Raw genomic sequence first — 15,728 nt, 5'->3', positions numbered from 1 at the left:
AGAGAAGAAAGGAAAGACTCACATTGTCAGATTGTTTGATATTCAATGAGACCCACCTACCTCCTTTTGATAATGAGCCCTCAATGTGAAACATGGGCTCAGGATTCGCTTGGAACTGGCGCAAAAGTTTACAAAAATTACAGGCTTGACATATTTTAATATATTATTTTTGTATAAATATTACATTTGGTACATCTAGAAGAATAAGTCTGATTTGGCACAAACCAAATATTTAAAGCATGCATTTAAATAAAATGGAAATAAACAAATGTTTAAAAAAATAATATTTGTATGAACACTTCTTTGAAGCAATCTCTCCAAAATTTCCAACAACAGAACTCTTTCCAACAAGCTTGAATGGTTTTTTTTTTATAAATAGACTTCCGTTATTGAATCCCAAATGGTGTCAGTGTGATCTATCTTTGCTTATTCTGAAGTCTTAACTCCCCCGTCTCTTTCCTCACAGCAACCTGAAAATGTACATCATCATTTATTTAGCTTACTGGCATTGTGGAGTTAGGGCCTACTGTGTCACCATGACACTGATAAGCCTAACTGGAGCTATTCCTCCCACCCTCAATTTAATGCACTGAGGGGATTCTAGAACCTTCTCCGAAATCAATTTCACCCACCCTTGTTCGGATCTTAGTGGCTGTTATTATCAACTAATGTTACATTCTTCATTGATTTTGGAAGTTGGGAGGAGAACAAAACAAAAAAAAAGATAGCATTTCTGCTGCCTAGGTTTCGAGAGTGACTCCACACACCAAGAGTTGAATTAATTGTGACCTTTCATCCGGTACACGCATACGCCACGAGATAGCTGGACTGCATAACTCTCACATGATGAGGTAAACTAAGTGTTTCAGCCAGTACGTCTTTCTCTTTTTTTTTATTATTATTTAAAAAAAAATGGATGCTGCAAAGTCATCTTTTCTTCCTTTGCATTGTGGCGTTGTACTCAGGCCCAGTTTGGATCTGGGAGGATGGTCGCACGTGCGCTATTTTAACGTCCTCAGTGTCTGTCTCCTGGTGAGCTCCTTGATCTTCCAGGCCAGAAGCAGGATGGTTATTCCTGCAGAAGTCGGATACCCAAGAGGGGGCTGTTAAGAACCCTTGTTGGTCAACGGTATAAAATTGTTTGGTGTCCCGGCCTTTCGAGACAGCGTCCAAAGTGCCTGTGCTGTTACATTTTTTGATTGGAGTGGGCGGAGAGCGTGACGGAGAGAAGAGGGAGGTTAGAGAGAGGCTGCTCAGTGTCTCAGACTGATCGCTGTTGGCCCTCAGGGAGTGGCTGATTCCTTCTTCATCCGAGGGGTCCATGGAGTCCTGATATGTGCATCCTGGGCTGGTGCTGCCCCCGCTGCTTTGGCTCCTTTGGCGTCCCCTCATCATCTGAAGCCCGAGGCCCCTCCGTCGTTGGAGAGTGTTTATCCGAAGAGGGGGGGTGAAGGAAGGAGTGTTTCTTTGGCCTGACAGAGCGGTACAGACCATGGGGAGAGCCAGCGTGCACTGAGGTGACACCGCCAATCTCAGGCTGTTCTCCAGTGTTGTTTGAAGGCTATCCACCGAGCCGTCACTCAGTGAGGTATCGCTTATGGCGACCTGAGGAGAAATACAACCAACTGTAAGAGCCCCCAGTACACTCTTGTGAAGACGACACTGTCTCCATCTCGCACTTCACACAACGAAAGCCTTTGGAGAGTCCAATTTCTCTTGGACGGTGATCAACAATAAGCAGTGTGTGCAGGCAGAGACTCAGTCATTCACACAAGATGATAACTGACTTCCCAAAGATGCTATTATACAAATATTGAAGTGCTGCTCTCTGCACAGAGCCATGAGTTTCATAAAGTGAACACGCCCTTTGTGGAAATTCTCAGATAATATTTTAATAAATACAGGTGGGAATCCCTTATCCGAAAACCCCGGAACCACTGTTGGATAAGGAAATTATCGGTTTTTGGATACACTTACCTGAACCTCGAAGATCTTTTATGAAACACCTCAAAACCAAAAGCAAAATATTCATTTAGCTCCTAAAATGTGCGGGTTAGGATGGATTGGCCATACTAAATTGCCCGCAGTGTCCAGGGATGTGCAGGTGAGGTGGGTTTGGGAAATGCAAGGTTACAGGGTTAAGGTGTGGGGGTCAGTTTGGGTGGGATGCTCTTTGAAGGGTCGGTGTGGACTTGTTGGGCGGAATGGCCTGCTTCCACACAGTTCTATTCCAATAACTCTTGAACCCGTTTTGGCCTAGGAATAGAGTTCACATTACTTTCCTCAAAAACCTTATGGTATCTGTAAAGTATTTTGCATTTCATTAACACAGCACTTATTCTTTGCCTCTGTCTGTTGCTACAATCACCACTTAGTTCCATTCACGAATTCTGGGAAAAAATGTTTTGTTTGATTTGAATAGACCAAAATAGACCTAAAAGTCAAGTTCTTTTCCAATGGACTGAACTCAGCAAGTTTACGGGTCTTAAACAAAAACAGAAGTTGTTGGAAAAGCTCAGCAGGCCTGGCAGCATCTGTGGAGAGAAATCAGTGTTAACACCTTGGATCCAGTGACCCTTCCTCAGTCTACAGGTCTGTTTGGGCTCATTTAGGTCTGCTTTCAAAAAGACCTTCAGCTTTTAGGTCTTTACAGTTTTCAGATGTGTGGCTAAAGGATATACTTTCTTCTATTTAGGCAGGCCCATATGTTTTGGGGGGAAAAAAAACTCTGCATTCGATATTGGAATGATGGTCATTTAATAACCAACTTTCTCTCAGAGATGATTTGTTGGCTTCTAGCAAATGATCAGGTGACCAAGGTTGCCTCGCAGATAAACCATAGAATGGCAGAGGTCAACAAGATATCAATGATAGGGGTGGAGATTGATTGTGGGTGTGTCTCTAGTCTCAGGGACGGTTTTGTTTTAGTTTAGAGTGAACATACTGTAGGAAACACGTCTTTCATGTAGTTCATTTGGAATTGTGTGTGCTGTCTAAAAGGGTTTACAACTCTTGTTAACTGAAGAATTCCCAACAGTGAGTTAAACCGCTAGAGATAGACAAGCTGAGAAGAGAGAAAGAGGGAGGTTTAGATGCAAGTCTCCAAACTTAAAGAATACTGGGTCCAGGAAAGTTCTTATCCAAGTTGGCTGCAATGAAGAAGCCAATGATATTGATGTTGAATGTGGGATGACTGGAGCAGAACTGAAAGTATAATCTTGCTGGATACAAGTGGAAGGTCCAAAAAGATCTCAGTTTGGATGCAAATCTACTCAAACCCAATGACTAATCTGCCAGTTTCTGGTAAGGATTTGACTGGGGTTACTGAAAATTAAATAGGTAAGAAAGAAGTTTCAGTTAAGAAGTTTAGAATAGAGAATAGATAAGTGTTTGGTGTACTTTTAACATCTTTGAGTTAAGGTTACTAGTTACTAGTAATCATGTTCTTTGCTTTGGTTATCTCGTAAAATTATTTTGATTCAAACTGTGAACCTTGTGCGTTCATCCTTTTAGTAAAAAATTAGGTTTTTGGATTTAAAACAAATTTAAAAAGTTACTGTTCTTGACAGGGATAAAGACCATATTAAACATTCTGGGGATCAATTTTGACCAAACACTCCCTTTAGCATGAATTCTTGTATTACATTCTTCCAGAGTTCCAATAGTTCCATATGTTTGTTCACCTGGGCCATTGCCCTGTGCTCAATCACCCCTCTGTTAACCTACCCCAGTCCCAGCTGTCAAAATGACCTATGTTTTGGTGACTGGATAAATGTGAGGTATTGCATTATGGTAAAACAAACAGGGCAGGGCTTAGACAGTTAATGTGGGGCCCTAGGTGGTGTTGTAGAACAGACAGACCTAGGGGTTCAGGTACATAATTCTTTGAAGTTTGCATCACAGGTAGACAGGGAGGTTAAGAAGGCATTTAGCCCGCTTGCTTTCATTGCTCAGATCATTGAGTATAGGAGTTGGGAAGTCATGTTAAGGTTGTACAGGACATTGGTGAGGCCTCTGCTTGAGTACTGCAACCAATTCTGGTCCCCCTGTTATGGGAAGGATATTATTAAGCCAGAGAGGGTTCAGAAGAGATTTACCAGGAAGTTGCTGGCAATGGAAGGTTTGATTTATACAGAAAGGCTGGATAGGCTGGGACTTTTTCCACTGGAGCATAGGAGTTTGGGAGGTGACCTTATAGAGGTTTATAAATTCATAAGGGGTATAGATAGAGTTAATGGGCGTTGTCTTTTCCAGAGGATGGGGGATTTCAAGACTAGGGACACATTTTTAAGGTGAGAGGAAAGAGACTTAAAAAGATACGAGGGACAAACCAGAGGATGGTTAGTGTGTGGAATTAACTTCCAGAGGAAGTGGTGGATGCGGGTACAGTTAGAATATTTGAAAGATGTGTGGGTAAGTGCATGAATAGGAAATATTTGGAGGGATATGGGCCAGGAGCAACCAGGAGGGACTACTTTGGTTTGGGATTATGTTTGGCATGGACTGGTTGGACCGAAGGGTCTGTTTCTGTGCTGTATGGATCTATGACTTACCTGTCGCTGGAGGGACCAGGCCATGTTGGATGACTGTAGCAAGGCCCAGGAAGAGGAAGAAGAGACCTTGGGATACTGAGTGCTGTGAGCCTGCTCTGTGGAGGAAAGCTTTGCAGGATGGAAGAGCTCGGTTGAAAACTGAAGACAAGAGGAGGACGAAGAAGTCTGGAGAGGAGCCACTGAGGGAAGCAACAAGAGAGTTTCAGTTACAACTGAAATAACAACAACAACTGGCATTTACAGAGCACCTCAAATATTGTAAAACACCTCAAATTACTTCATCGGAGTAGACATCGAGAAAAGGTTAACACTGAACCGCATGAGGAGATGGTAGGACAGGTGACAAAGAGGGAATTATTAAGAAACATAGCAGGGCAATTTGAACGTCAAGGGGTCTCTTCCTCTCTATCACAATCTTCTCTGTGGCTTAACGTCTAGAAACAACATATATTCCGATGCAGGATCCTCTATCCTTCACAAACCAAAAGAACATGTCCAGGCATTCAGTCTTTTGAATTAAACAAAGACCTGGAGGACAATAATTCCATGATGCATTCCCCATGGCAACACAATGATCAATCAGAGCCAAATGACCAACCAATGAACAGCCTTTTCTCACGCAGTATAAATTGTTGTTCCCTTTGAGATTTGGTATTCCTACATCTGACCTGATGAGTGCAAGATGAAAAAGTTTGATTTTTTTCCAGCAATAGGCAAACGTTGTTTGTCCCTTACATTATCAATACAGTATTCCAATAGCTTGTGCTTCTTGAAATCTTTCTCTATCATTCCTAACATGAGACCTTATCTTTCTGTACAACCTTTCAGTAGTTCAGGACATTCCAGAGCATTTTGATGAAGAATGGTCACTGTCATAAGGTAGGAAATACGGCCATCAATTTGCAAAAGCAAAATGCCCACAAACAGCAATGAGACAAATGACCTGGCAACTCCAGTCTACAACACACAGATAAAGGTAAAAACCGAAAGAACTGCGGATGCTGTAAATCAGAAACAAAAACAGAAGTTGCTGGTAAAGCTCAGCAGGTTGGCAGCTTCTGTGGAGAGAAATCAGAGTTAATGTTTCGGGTCCAGTGACCCTTCCTCAGAAATAACAAGGTGTAGAGCTGGATGAACACAGCAGGCCAAGCAGCATCATAGGAGCAGGGTCTCCTCTGATGCTGCTTGGCCTGCTGTGTTCATCCAGCTTTACACCTTGTTATCTCAGATTCTCCAGCATCTGCAGTTCCTACTATCTCTGAAACCCTTCCTCAGAACTCAGCTTTTCCAGCAACTACTGTTTTTGATGCAGATAACGGTGTCTGTTGTCACTGTAACCTGGACTTCCTGAAGGAACTGGAACACACCACTACCATAGCTTATAGGAACTGGGTGCCCCTGTAAGCCACATCCTCTTTCAGAGCCAGTTCATAAACATCCATGCCCCACTTCTGATAGGATCCTGTTTCACACATCAAGCTGGTGTGAAATTGATGGCTCGGCTAAATTTTACTGCAAAAGTAGATGCGTTTCTTTATGAGAATATGAATTTAACATTTATCCATGGATTTTGTACATTAAAATCTCTAACCAAGTCTTGGTCCAATGTAATGAAGGTCAGCAGCATAGGATGGAACTTGTCTCTGTGATTGCAAAACCAGTCCATTCAAGAAAAAAACATTATTGTTCATGGGCAGCGCTCAGCCCTCTCCACAATTTGATGTGAATGGATAAAAGGTCAATAGTGTAAGCCATGCTAGAGGTGCCTACTCATCTAGTGTTTTAAATTAAAATGCATTCATTAATAAAAGACAAAGTCCTTCAGTGATTGCTGTGTAAATACACTGATAAACGTGGGAATGTGGTACACAGACTGAAAATGTTTGAGCACTGTTACACTTGGAGATGTGAGCATTGCAGTTAACCTCAGAATCCTTTGACAAAGGATGGAACAAATTAATCACAGTCATTACTCCAAGTTACTAACTTGCTGGAAGGTGCGAAGGCTGGAGTTGGGATTTAATTTGTGTGGGACTCAGCCTTCATATGTGTTGACAATGTTTCCTTGCACAGTGCATCTTGAGAGCTCTCCTTTCCAACAGGGAACAGTTCATTTTGGTACCCTTGTCAGGAAAGGGAACAAATCAGAGATGGTCCCTGCTCCTGGGCAGACCTCGGGAAAGTACACATGGACGATGAGCAAACTGGGGCTGAGGTGTATCATCTGCACACAGCCTCGGTCTGATTCAAAAGGAAACCACCTTTCCCTAACTCCTCATGTTGTCTCAAACTTGGTTCAGGAAACTGATGGACTCACTGCCAGGTAGAGGGTGGTCCCTTTAAGACCAAATCGTCATTCTGAATGACGTGCAGGCAGAGAAAACACAGAGTGGGTTGTTATAATCAGCAAATAAATAAATAAAAGCAACATTTGGTGCAGTGCTCACCACCCTTCTGCTCCGTGGGCTCTGGCTGTGTTTCTGGAACTGTTTGGCCTGAATCTGAATTCTCGACATGTGAAATGTAGCTGTTGTTTGGCAGTGAGTTTGTTCTGCATATCGCTGTCTCCTTCAATGTTACGATGCTTGTGCTGCCATTCTCAGGAACACTGGGATTATTTGTTCCTTCCTGTGAACAGAAAGCACGTACGCTCTTATTTCCTTGCAACATACTCAAGCTCTGAGCCATCGTTCTCACCTTTAGCAAGCTGCCATTTATATAAATTAAAAGTAAAGTCACTGTAGTGATTAGAACTAGGTGGACCTTGTTGACCCCAAGGTCCTGGATTGGGATTGTTAACCAGGGCTAATCAATATAATTGGCTGACCAATATAAACAGGGGATTTAGAATCTCCTCAGCTCAGGGCACTGACTTTGAGCTGGCTGGACACAGCCAGTGTACTGTGCACAAGTGAACAAAGGATGACCTGGTGATGGGACCTGGCCCCTGTGCAGTTATTTCAGTGGTAATGGGAGAAAACAGGACATAACTGAAGAAATTCGCTTGCAACTGTCATTTTGGAGTTGGGATAAGCATTTCTGGCATCATGCCTCTATTTGGGAAGCTTGACTCATTTTATCTTGCTGTCGAAGGTTGGGCCCAGTATGTGGAATGAATGTGATATTTTTCCCAGTCAGATGACATTGGGGCAGATGAAAAGCAATGAGTAGTCTTTCTGACTGCGTGTGGTCCCGCAGCATTTCCTGTTATAGGGAACTTAACTTTCCAAGAGGCACCAGACACCAAAACCTTCCAAGAGTTGACAGAGTTGGTTAATGTTACGACCCCAAATCATCTCTGATCCTGAGATGCTGTCGGCTTTGTTCGGCTGTTAGAGAACCGGGGGAATCGTATCACGATTTTTGACAAGGTTACGACGGCTGGAAGAGGCAAGTGATTTTGGGTTAACCCTGAATAATGCTGAGAGACAGTTTGGTATGTGGGAGTAATGATGTAACTATGCAGAAGCGCCTACTAGCTGAAGCCCAACTGGACTTCAGACAGGAACTGCGGCCAGTGGAGCATGGGAACTACAGGGCATCCCAATGGAAGTAGACTCCCTCACCTGTCCAACTGAGCTGGGAACATCACTTGAGTGGAGGCAATTGCAGAGGCTCATGCAGGGCATGCCCTGAGCAGAGGGACTCCAGGCCAGCCCACAGCAGAACGCCACAACAAAGTCGAGCCTCAGCCAAGTGGCTAAACAGTTCTTCAGGATCTGGGCTGGTGCACTGTTGTAGTTGCTGCTGGTATGCAGACTTCAGATGGTAAAGGAGTCCTCTGAGGCCTGGCTTGCACAAGAAAACGCTTAGGCTGGGACCCAGGAGAGTGCACACCCTGGAAAGTCCCCCTACATGTGGGTTGGAACAATTAAATTGCTTAGTGACATCCAAATCAGGACTAATTAAAATTAATGTTTGGTTAAATGGTCACCCAGTTCCCATGGAGGGCGATAACAATGCAGCTGTATCTGTGGTTGCAGAATCTGTCTTTAACAAGATTCACTCAGGACTCCAACCCTTAAGTTTGCACAAGACCTCAGCCAGACTGAGAACGTACACTGGGGAACCGTTACAGATTGAGGGTATGAGTTCGATTTTGGTCTCCTATGAGAAGCAGTTGGTGCAGTTACCACTGACGGTCGTGAAAGGCTCGGGCCCTAGCCTACTCGGGGGTGGAATTGGTTGAGAAAGATTCACTTTGATTGGCTCAACATTTTTCGATTAGAAAATGGCTGCCTCAGTGAAGTCCTAGTGAAATACCCAGGAATATTTCAGGAAGGGCTTGGGACCAACAAAGGGGGCAAAGCCACATTACACGTTGACCAGGAAGCAATTCCGAGATTGTGCACGGCCCACCCAGTGCCACTTGCCTTGGGGGTAGAGGCAGAAATCAGGAGGCTGGAAAGCGAAGGAACAATCCAACCAGGGCAGTTTGAAGGATATGCAGCACTGGTTGTACCGATTGTGAGGCCTGAAGGCTTGGTTTGCCTTTGTGGGGATTTTAAGCACACGATAACAGAGCTGGATAAATACCCGATCCCTCACATAGAGGACTTGTACACAAAGTTGGCAGGGGGGTGATGGTTTGTCCTTTACAAAGCTGGACATGAACCATGCCTACCTGCAATTGTGACTGGATGAGAAATCCCAGCAGTAGCTACAATTAATACCCATAAGGGTTTATATCAATATACAAGGCTGCCGTTTGGGGTATTATCAGCCTGTGCCCTTTTCCAGCGGACCATGGAGAACATTTAGCAAGGGCTACCCTAGGCTGCCATTTGTCTGGATTACATACTAATAACAGGAAGACCAACATACAGCACTTGGAGAACGCGGACGTGGTCCTTAAACATTTCTCCCAGGCAGGTGCACACCTTAGAAGGGAAAAATGTGTTTTCCAAGTGCTCCAAGTGACCTACTTGGGTTACACAGTCAACAAAACCTGGTTACACCCATTGGAGGATAAGGTGAGTGTGATCAACGGAGCCCCAGCTCCCACGTTTATACCAGAGCATAGGTCTTTCCTTGGGTTAGTAAATAATTATGGAAAGTTCCTATGTAACCTGGCCTCCGTCTTGGCACCCTTACACCTGCTGTTGATAAACGCTCAGCCTTGGAAATGGTTGTGTGGCGAAGAAGTAGTCTTCAGGGAAGTGAAAACGCAGCTATCATTGTCTAAGGTGTCGGCCCACTACAATCCGAAGTGACATGTGGTGCTGACATGCGATGCCTCCCCGTACAGGATCAGGGTAGTGTTGGCTCACCGGTGGCCCAATGGAGAGGAACGCCCAATAGTGTATGCTTCCCAGACACTGGCTGGTGCTAAACGCCAATATGCCCAGCTAGAGAAGGAAGGTTTGGCGATCAACTTTGGTGTGAGGAAGTTCCACCAGTACCTTTATGGCTGGGAATTTGTCATAGTAACAGATCACAAAGCCCTGCTAGGGCTACTGAAGGAAGACAAGGCAGTGCAGCCCATAGTTTCCAGTAGAATTCAGTGTTGGGCCCTTATTCTCAGTGTATACAAGTTAGAACACCATTCAGGAAGCCAAGTGGCTAATGCGGATGCGTTAAGCTGTCTCCCACGGGCAGATACTCCATCAGCAGTGCCTCCCCTGGAAAAGTCCATTCTGGTTTTAAACTTCCTGGAAACCATTCTAGTCACCGCTGACAATATCTGATTGTGGACACAAAAAGATCCCGTCCCAGCGAAACTAAAACAGCTGGTGGTAACGGGGGGAGAGACAGAGGGGCCATCGCAACCAGGACTGAAACCTTTCTGGACCCTGCAAGACCAGATCACTGTAGAGGATGGCACATTAGTGTGGGGAGCAAGCATGATTGTCCTGAGTAAAGGTCACTGCCAGATACTGGCTGAGTTCCACCAGATTCATCCAGGGGTTTCTAGGATAAAGCTAGTAGCAAGAAGCAATGTCTGGTGGCCAGAGTTGGATGCCGATATAGCTGTATTGATGGGACAGTGCCCAGAGTGCCAACAAGGACAAAACTTGCCACCAACAGCACCCCAACATTGATGGGATTGGCCGGGTAAACCCTGCACTTGGTTGCATGTTGACTATGCCGGTCCTGTTCATGGGCTCAATGTTTCCGGTCATTGTGGACGTCCATTCAAAGTGGTTGGACATGCATAAAGTTTGTTCGGAAAAGCCGGATAATGATTTAGAAGCTGCGAGCATCATGCGCGCTACATGGACTCCCAAAGTATTGGCCACAGACAATGGGACGTCATTGACCAGCAGGGAATTTGAATATTTCCTAAAGTCAAATGGCATTTGGCACATAAGGACAGCTCCATACTACCCATTGTCCAGTGGTCTAGTGGAAAGACTGGTCCAAATGTTGAAGGCAGTCTCAAAGAAGCAGCCTACAGCATCAGTTGATACCAAACTGTCCTGGTTCCTGTTCAATGATAGGACCACCCCATACGCAACAAGAGGGATAGCTCCAGCAGAGTTGATGTGAAGAAGACTGCACACCAGGTTGAAACTGATATTTCCAGACCTGGGGAGAGGATGAAGCAGCAGCAGGAATGCCGGTGCCGGCCAAATGCTTGCTCTAAGCAAGAGAGACAGTTTTTAGTTCAGGGGATGAAGTTTGGTGCCGGAACCATGGAAATAGCGCTGAATGGTGCGAGGTGAGGTTGATGCGAGATCGGGTCCTGTGACTTTGGGTAGGTGATACAGTCCAGAACTAATACATGGATCACCTGAGCAGTTACCTCGCAAACGGGGCAGGAGCAAAACATACCTGGCCCTTCAGAACAGCCAGAAGGCCTGCAGGTGCTCCCGCTCCGTCTCAGGGTCTGAAGTGGATGTAGCCTCAATACCGTTGCTGCTGGAAGTGGAGGAGGAATCTCTCCTGAGACATTCTGGATGCAAGAGATAAGCCACGGTCCGGTACAAGCTGTCTGTGTCCAGGAACGGAACCAGACCTGGGGCGAAAACTTTGCAGAGAAGCTACAAGAGAGAGACCAGGCCTACATCCCTGGACTTAAGGTGGTGGAGGCGAGGCATACAAGAGCTATTATGCCAGCTGATCAAAAGCTCTGCCAAAGAGGTTCACTTTGAAGAACATGTCGAAGATACAGTTCTGGATGGAGAGGTTTGGAGGGGTGGGGGTGATGCAGGAGGGGGTGTGTGTGGGGCCTAGATCTTAAAGCCCAGACACCTGAAGGTGCAGCCACCATTGGTGGAGCAATGGAAATCTGGGATGTGCAAGAGGCTGGAGTTGGTGTTGTGGGAATGGAGGAGGTGATAGACATAGGGAGGGCCAATGGTATGGAGGGATTTGAAAACAGAGAGAATTTCATTTTACTAGACTGGAACCGAATGTAGGTCCATTCCTGGTCCTGGCAGAAACGTGTCACTTGTTTTTTTTTCTGCTCAGAACCCAGGATGTTGGAGGAAGCCAAACCACTGACAGTGCACCAGGAGATCAGAGATTCTTCAAGCAAGACCATCAGAAACTGGTCACCTGGTTCCCAATTACAGATTGCAGGATCTTGCTGCGCGCATAACATTTCAAAGCAATGAACTGAGCACAAACCACTGTGGAACATTTCTGTGATAGGTCGCTATATAAATGCAAGGTAAGGAAAGGTATCACTGATGCTAAATGATTTAAGCTCAACTCCTGATAGATCCATGCCCCAACCATAAAGCCATGCCAGGACGTTGGCAGCAGATTGGCACTCTGACTGGAAAGAGGATAACTTTCTCTCGCCTTTCACATACCTTTTCATCACTTCCCCTGGTGGGCAGGTGGGGTACACTGTCATCTGAGCTCAGGTCATCAGCCAGAACCACTGATGATGATTTGTCCGAGAGGAGGTCGGAGGTCAGGGAGAATGCTTCTGTCTCAGCGAGGTGAACCTGGGAAGACACAATGAGTCCTGAGTGGTTACTAACTGCTTCGTAGCTTCCGACCCTATCCAGACCAACTGGATGGAAAGTCTTCATTCGGAACTGCAATCTTTTAAAGGAAAAGGAGCAGAGGTAACACGACGAATTCCTTTTGTAATGCAGTGAGTTTTTATGATCTGGAATGGGAAGCAGGTTGAACAGTGACTTTCAGAAAGGAACAGGATAAACGCTTAAAGGGGGGAAAATTTGCAGGAGTATGTGAGGATGGGCAAGTTGGGACAGCACTTTTAAATATAAATGGTTACCCTTTAGACTGTACTACTCTATGTAATGAATTTAGTTACAAAGGAATGCTTGATAGTTTTGATAAAAATGTTACTGTTTATCAGAATGTAAAGTTCTCATGGTCTTGCTGTCTCATTAGAGATGACTGGTGGGGGTTTAACCTGAGGGTCTCCATGCCTTAGGCAAGGGGAGAGGTTGCGAAGGAGAGTCCTTCATGGTAACCTCAGCTAGGGGCAAGAATTGAGCCCACGCTGTTGGCATCTCCCACCAGCTGTTCAACCAACTCAGCTAACCTGCCCCCAGCTAGCAGAATATGTCACATGAATGAGGGAATCATTAGTCTATAATAACAATTACTGTCTTTAACCTTCCTCTTTGTACAAGCGGCATTTGATGATGGAAGTTGTAGAAGATTCAGAATAAAGGACATGGTCCCTAATGTAAAAACTGAAAGAACTGCAGATGCTGTAAATCAGAAACAAAAACAGAAATTGGTGGAAAAGCTCAGCAGGTCCAGCAGCATCATTGGAGAGAAATCAGAGTTAACGTTTCAGGTGGAGTGATCCTTCCTCTGAACGGTTCTGAGGATGGGTCACCTGGCCCAAAACCTTAACTCTGATTTCTCTCCAATGATGCTGCTGGACCTGCTGAGCTTTTCTGGTGATTCTTAATGCATTTGATAGCACATGGGTAAAACTTTAGTGAAGCGACGATCATACTTCAGAACCTCTTCCGGGCTGAGTGTGAGATCTCCTTTCAGGGAGGATTGGCCTTTAACGTGTTAAGCCTAAGGGGCAACAGAAGCGAAGATTTTTGAGGTTATGTACGAGTTCAGTGGGATTGGTGAGGGCAGGAGGTTTCCACCTGTCAGGGGAAACCAGAAACAGGGCCATGAACATAAAACAATCACTGAAAAGACACAAACATAAAAATACAAAAGACAAACTGGTAACCTCATGCTTGTCGTGGTGACAGTTCCAGCAGGTGGGTGAAGAGGTGTAATGGTGGAAGATAGATCCAGAGAGGTTATCAATCATCAACAGTTCATTCTCAAAAGTATCTCGTATGATTAGTGAGACACTGTCCAGCCACAGGTTCTCCTGCAGTGTTACAGAAAAACAGGAAATAATCCTTTAATTAAGACAGAACAACTTTCTATCAATGATTGTTCTGCTCGCCTTGTGTACATATTGGGTGTTTATAAAGACTTTGTCCAATTTTGAGCTTTGCCAACATTGGGTGTATTCATGTGACAGAAGTAAAATGTAAACAAGAGGGGAGATTAGAAAGCTTTGATGGAAGTAGGTAAAAATAAACAATTGGTTTGCCTGTTTGTTCATGGGATGTGGTTATTGCCCATCCCTAGTTGCCCCTTGAGAAGGTGGGGGTGAGCTGCCTTCTCGAACTCCTGCAGTCCATGTGCTATGGGTTGACCCATAATGTCCTTAGGGAGGGAATTCCAGGATCTTGACCCAGCGATGGTGAAGAAATGGTGATATATTTACAAGTCAGGATGGTGAGCGGCTTGGAGGGGATCTTGGAGGGGGTGGTGTTCCCATGTATCTGCTGCCCTTGTCCTTCGAGATGGAAGTGGTCGAGGCTTGGGAAGGTGCTGTCTGAGGATCTTTGGTGAATTTCTGCAGTGCATCTTGTAGATTGTACACACTGCTGCGACTGAGTGTCGGTGGTGGGGGGAGTGGGATGTTTGTGGATAGGGTGGACAGAATTCCCATAAAGCAGCTGCAAGGCCCTGGATGGGGTCGAGCCTCTCAAGAGGCTAACGTGTGGTTACCTGTGCAGGTGAGATGTGTTTCCCTGGGTCTGGTCTCTCTGCTTTCTTCTTATGACCCTTGGGGCCATTGTCGGACCCAGCGCTGCCCCCCGGGGCTGATGGACCCACCAGTTGGCAGCAGAACCCCTGGGCCAGTTCCATCTCAATCTCGGCGTCCAACTCAGCGTCCTCCTGGGCCTCCTTGTTACTGTCGTCGAGATGCTTCATGAGGACGGCCACCACCACGTTGATCAGCACAAACTGGGCCGTCAGCACAAAGCTGACAAAGTACAGTGGCGAGATCAGCTGGAGGTTACTGAAACAACCACGGTCGTCGTTGGAGCAATCGCGGAGGGTGTCCTGGCCAAAAACAAAGAATGGGTTAGGAAGGAATGGCCTCAGTGCCTCTCAGACCCACCCCACGGGCTTTGAGCTGCTCTTTGACGCAGCCAGTGTGTTGCAGGGGAGCACAGTGCCCAGAAATGCACAGCAAGATCCCATAAGCAGCGACCTGATAATTGACTGTGGGAGCAAATTACTGCGGGTGCTGGAATCTGCACTGAAAACAAAAAGAAGTGCTGGAGGTCACTGCGGGTCAGACAGGATCCACGGAGAGACAGCGAGCTAACGTTTCGAGTCTACATGGCTTTTCATCAGGAGCTGTAACTGTAGCTCGCTCTCTGTCCACAGATGCTGCCTGATCCGCTGTGATCCTCCAGCATTGGCTGTTTTCGATAACTGACTGTGTTACCTGGCTTTTCCTGGTCGAAGTGGGTCAAGGGATTGGCTGCAGGTAAATCATTCTGAGCGTCGTCCCACTTTGCTGCTCTGTGTCTTGCTCCTGCCCATGAGGCAGTCAGTTGGCTGATACTTCCAGGGGCAGTCCCGCTGGAGGGCCGCACTGCCAGGGGTCCTGTCTTTCCAATGGCATCTTTAAAAGCGAGGTCATGTTTGAGCCCTCCGCTGGCTGTGGAAAGTCCTGACGCCACTGGTGCCCTGAGTTCTTATTCATCCCCTCAAGCTAGTTACTAAGTTATCAACTTACTGCCATGTGTGGGATCTTGCTGTGCGCAAGGCAGATGCCACATCTTGTACAAGAATGACTTCAGCATGCTTAATGGACTGTAATGTTCGCTGGGACAGGCTGAAGTGGTGAAAGGTGTTATATAAATGGGTTTTATATGTAAAGGTGTTATATAAATGGGTTTTATACGTAAAGGTGTTATGTAA

General features: G+C 45.7%; 1 protein-coding gene across 1 annotated transcript in view; it reads right to left on the bottom strand.

The window, feature by feature from the left end:
* Positions 1-366: 366 nt before the first annotated feature.
* Positions 367-15,728, bottom strand: part of cacna1ia (calcium voltage-gated channel subunit alpha1 Ia) — a 185,158-nt gene continuing 169,796 nt past the window's right edge. Inside the window, exons 23-28 of the mRNA XM_048617377.1 lie at positions 14,520-14,858; positions 13,681-13,827; positions 12,314-12,451; positions 7,001-7,181; positions 4,554-4,732; positions 367-1,605 (exon numbers count right to left, since the gene is read on the bottom strand). Coding sequence (XP_048473334.1) covers positions 928-1,605; positions 4,554-4,732; positions 7,001-7,181; positions 12,314-12,451; positions 13,681-13,827; positions 14,520-14,858 — 1,662 coding nt within the window. The 3' untranslated portion in view covers positions 367-927. The remainder of the gene's footprint in view (positions 1,606-4,553; positions 4,733-7,000; positions 7,182-12,313; positions 12,452-13,680; positions 13,828-14,519; positions 14,859-15,728) is intronic.

Source organism: Rhincodon typus, chromosome 37 (assembly GCF_021869965.1).
Source record: "Rhincodon typus isolate 14 chromosome 37, sRhiTyp1.1, whole genome shotgun sequence".
NCBI classification, from domain to species: Eukaryota; Metazoa; Chordata; class Chondrichthyes; order Orectolobiformes; family Rhincodontidae; genus Rhincodon; species Rhincodon typus.
The sequence above is the reverse complement of the archived record's forward strand: the minus strand, read 5'-3'. Positions and strand labels throughout refer to the sequence as shown.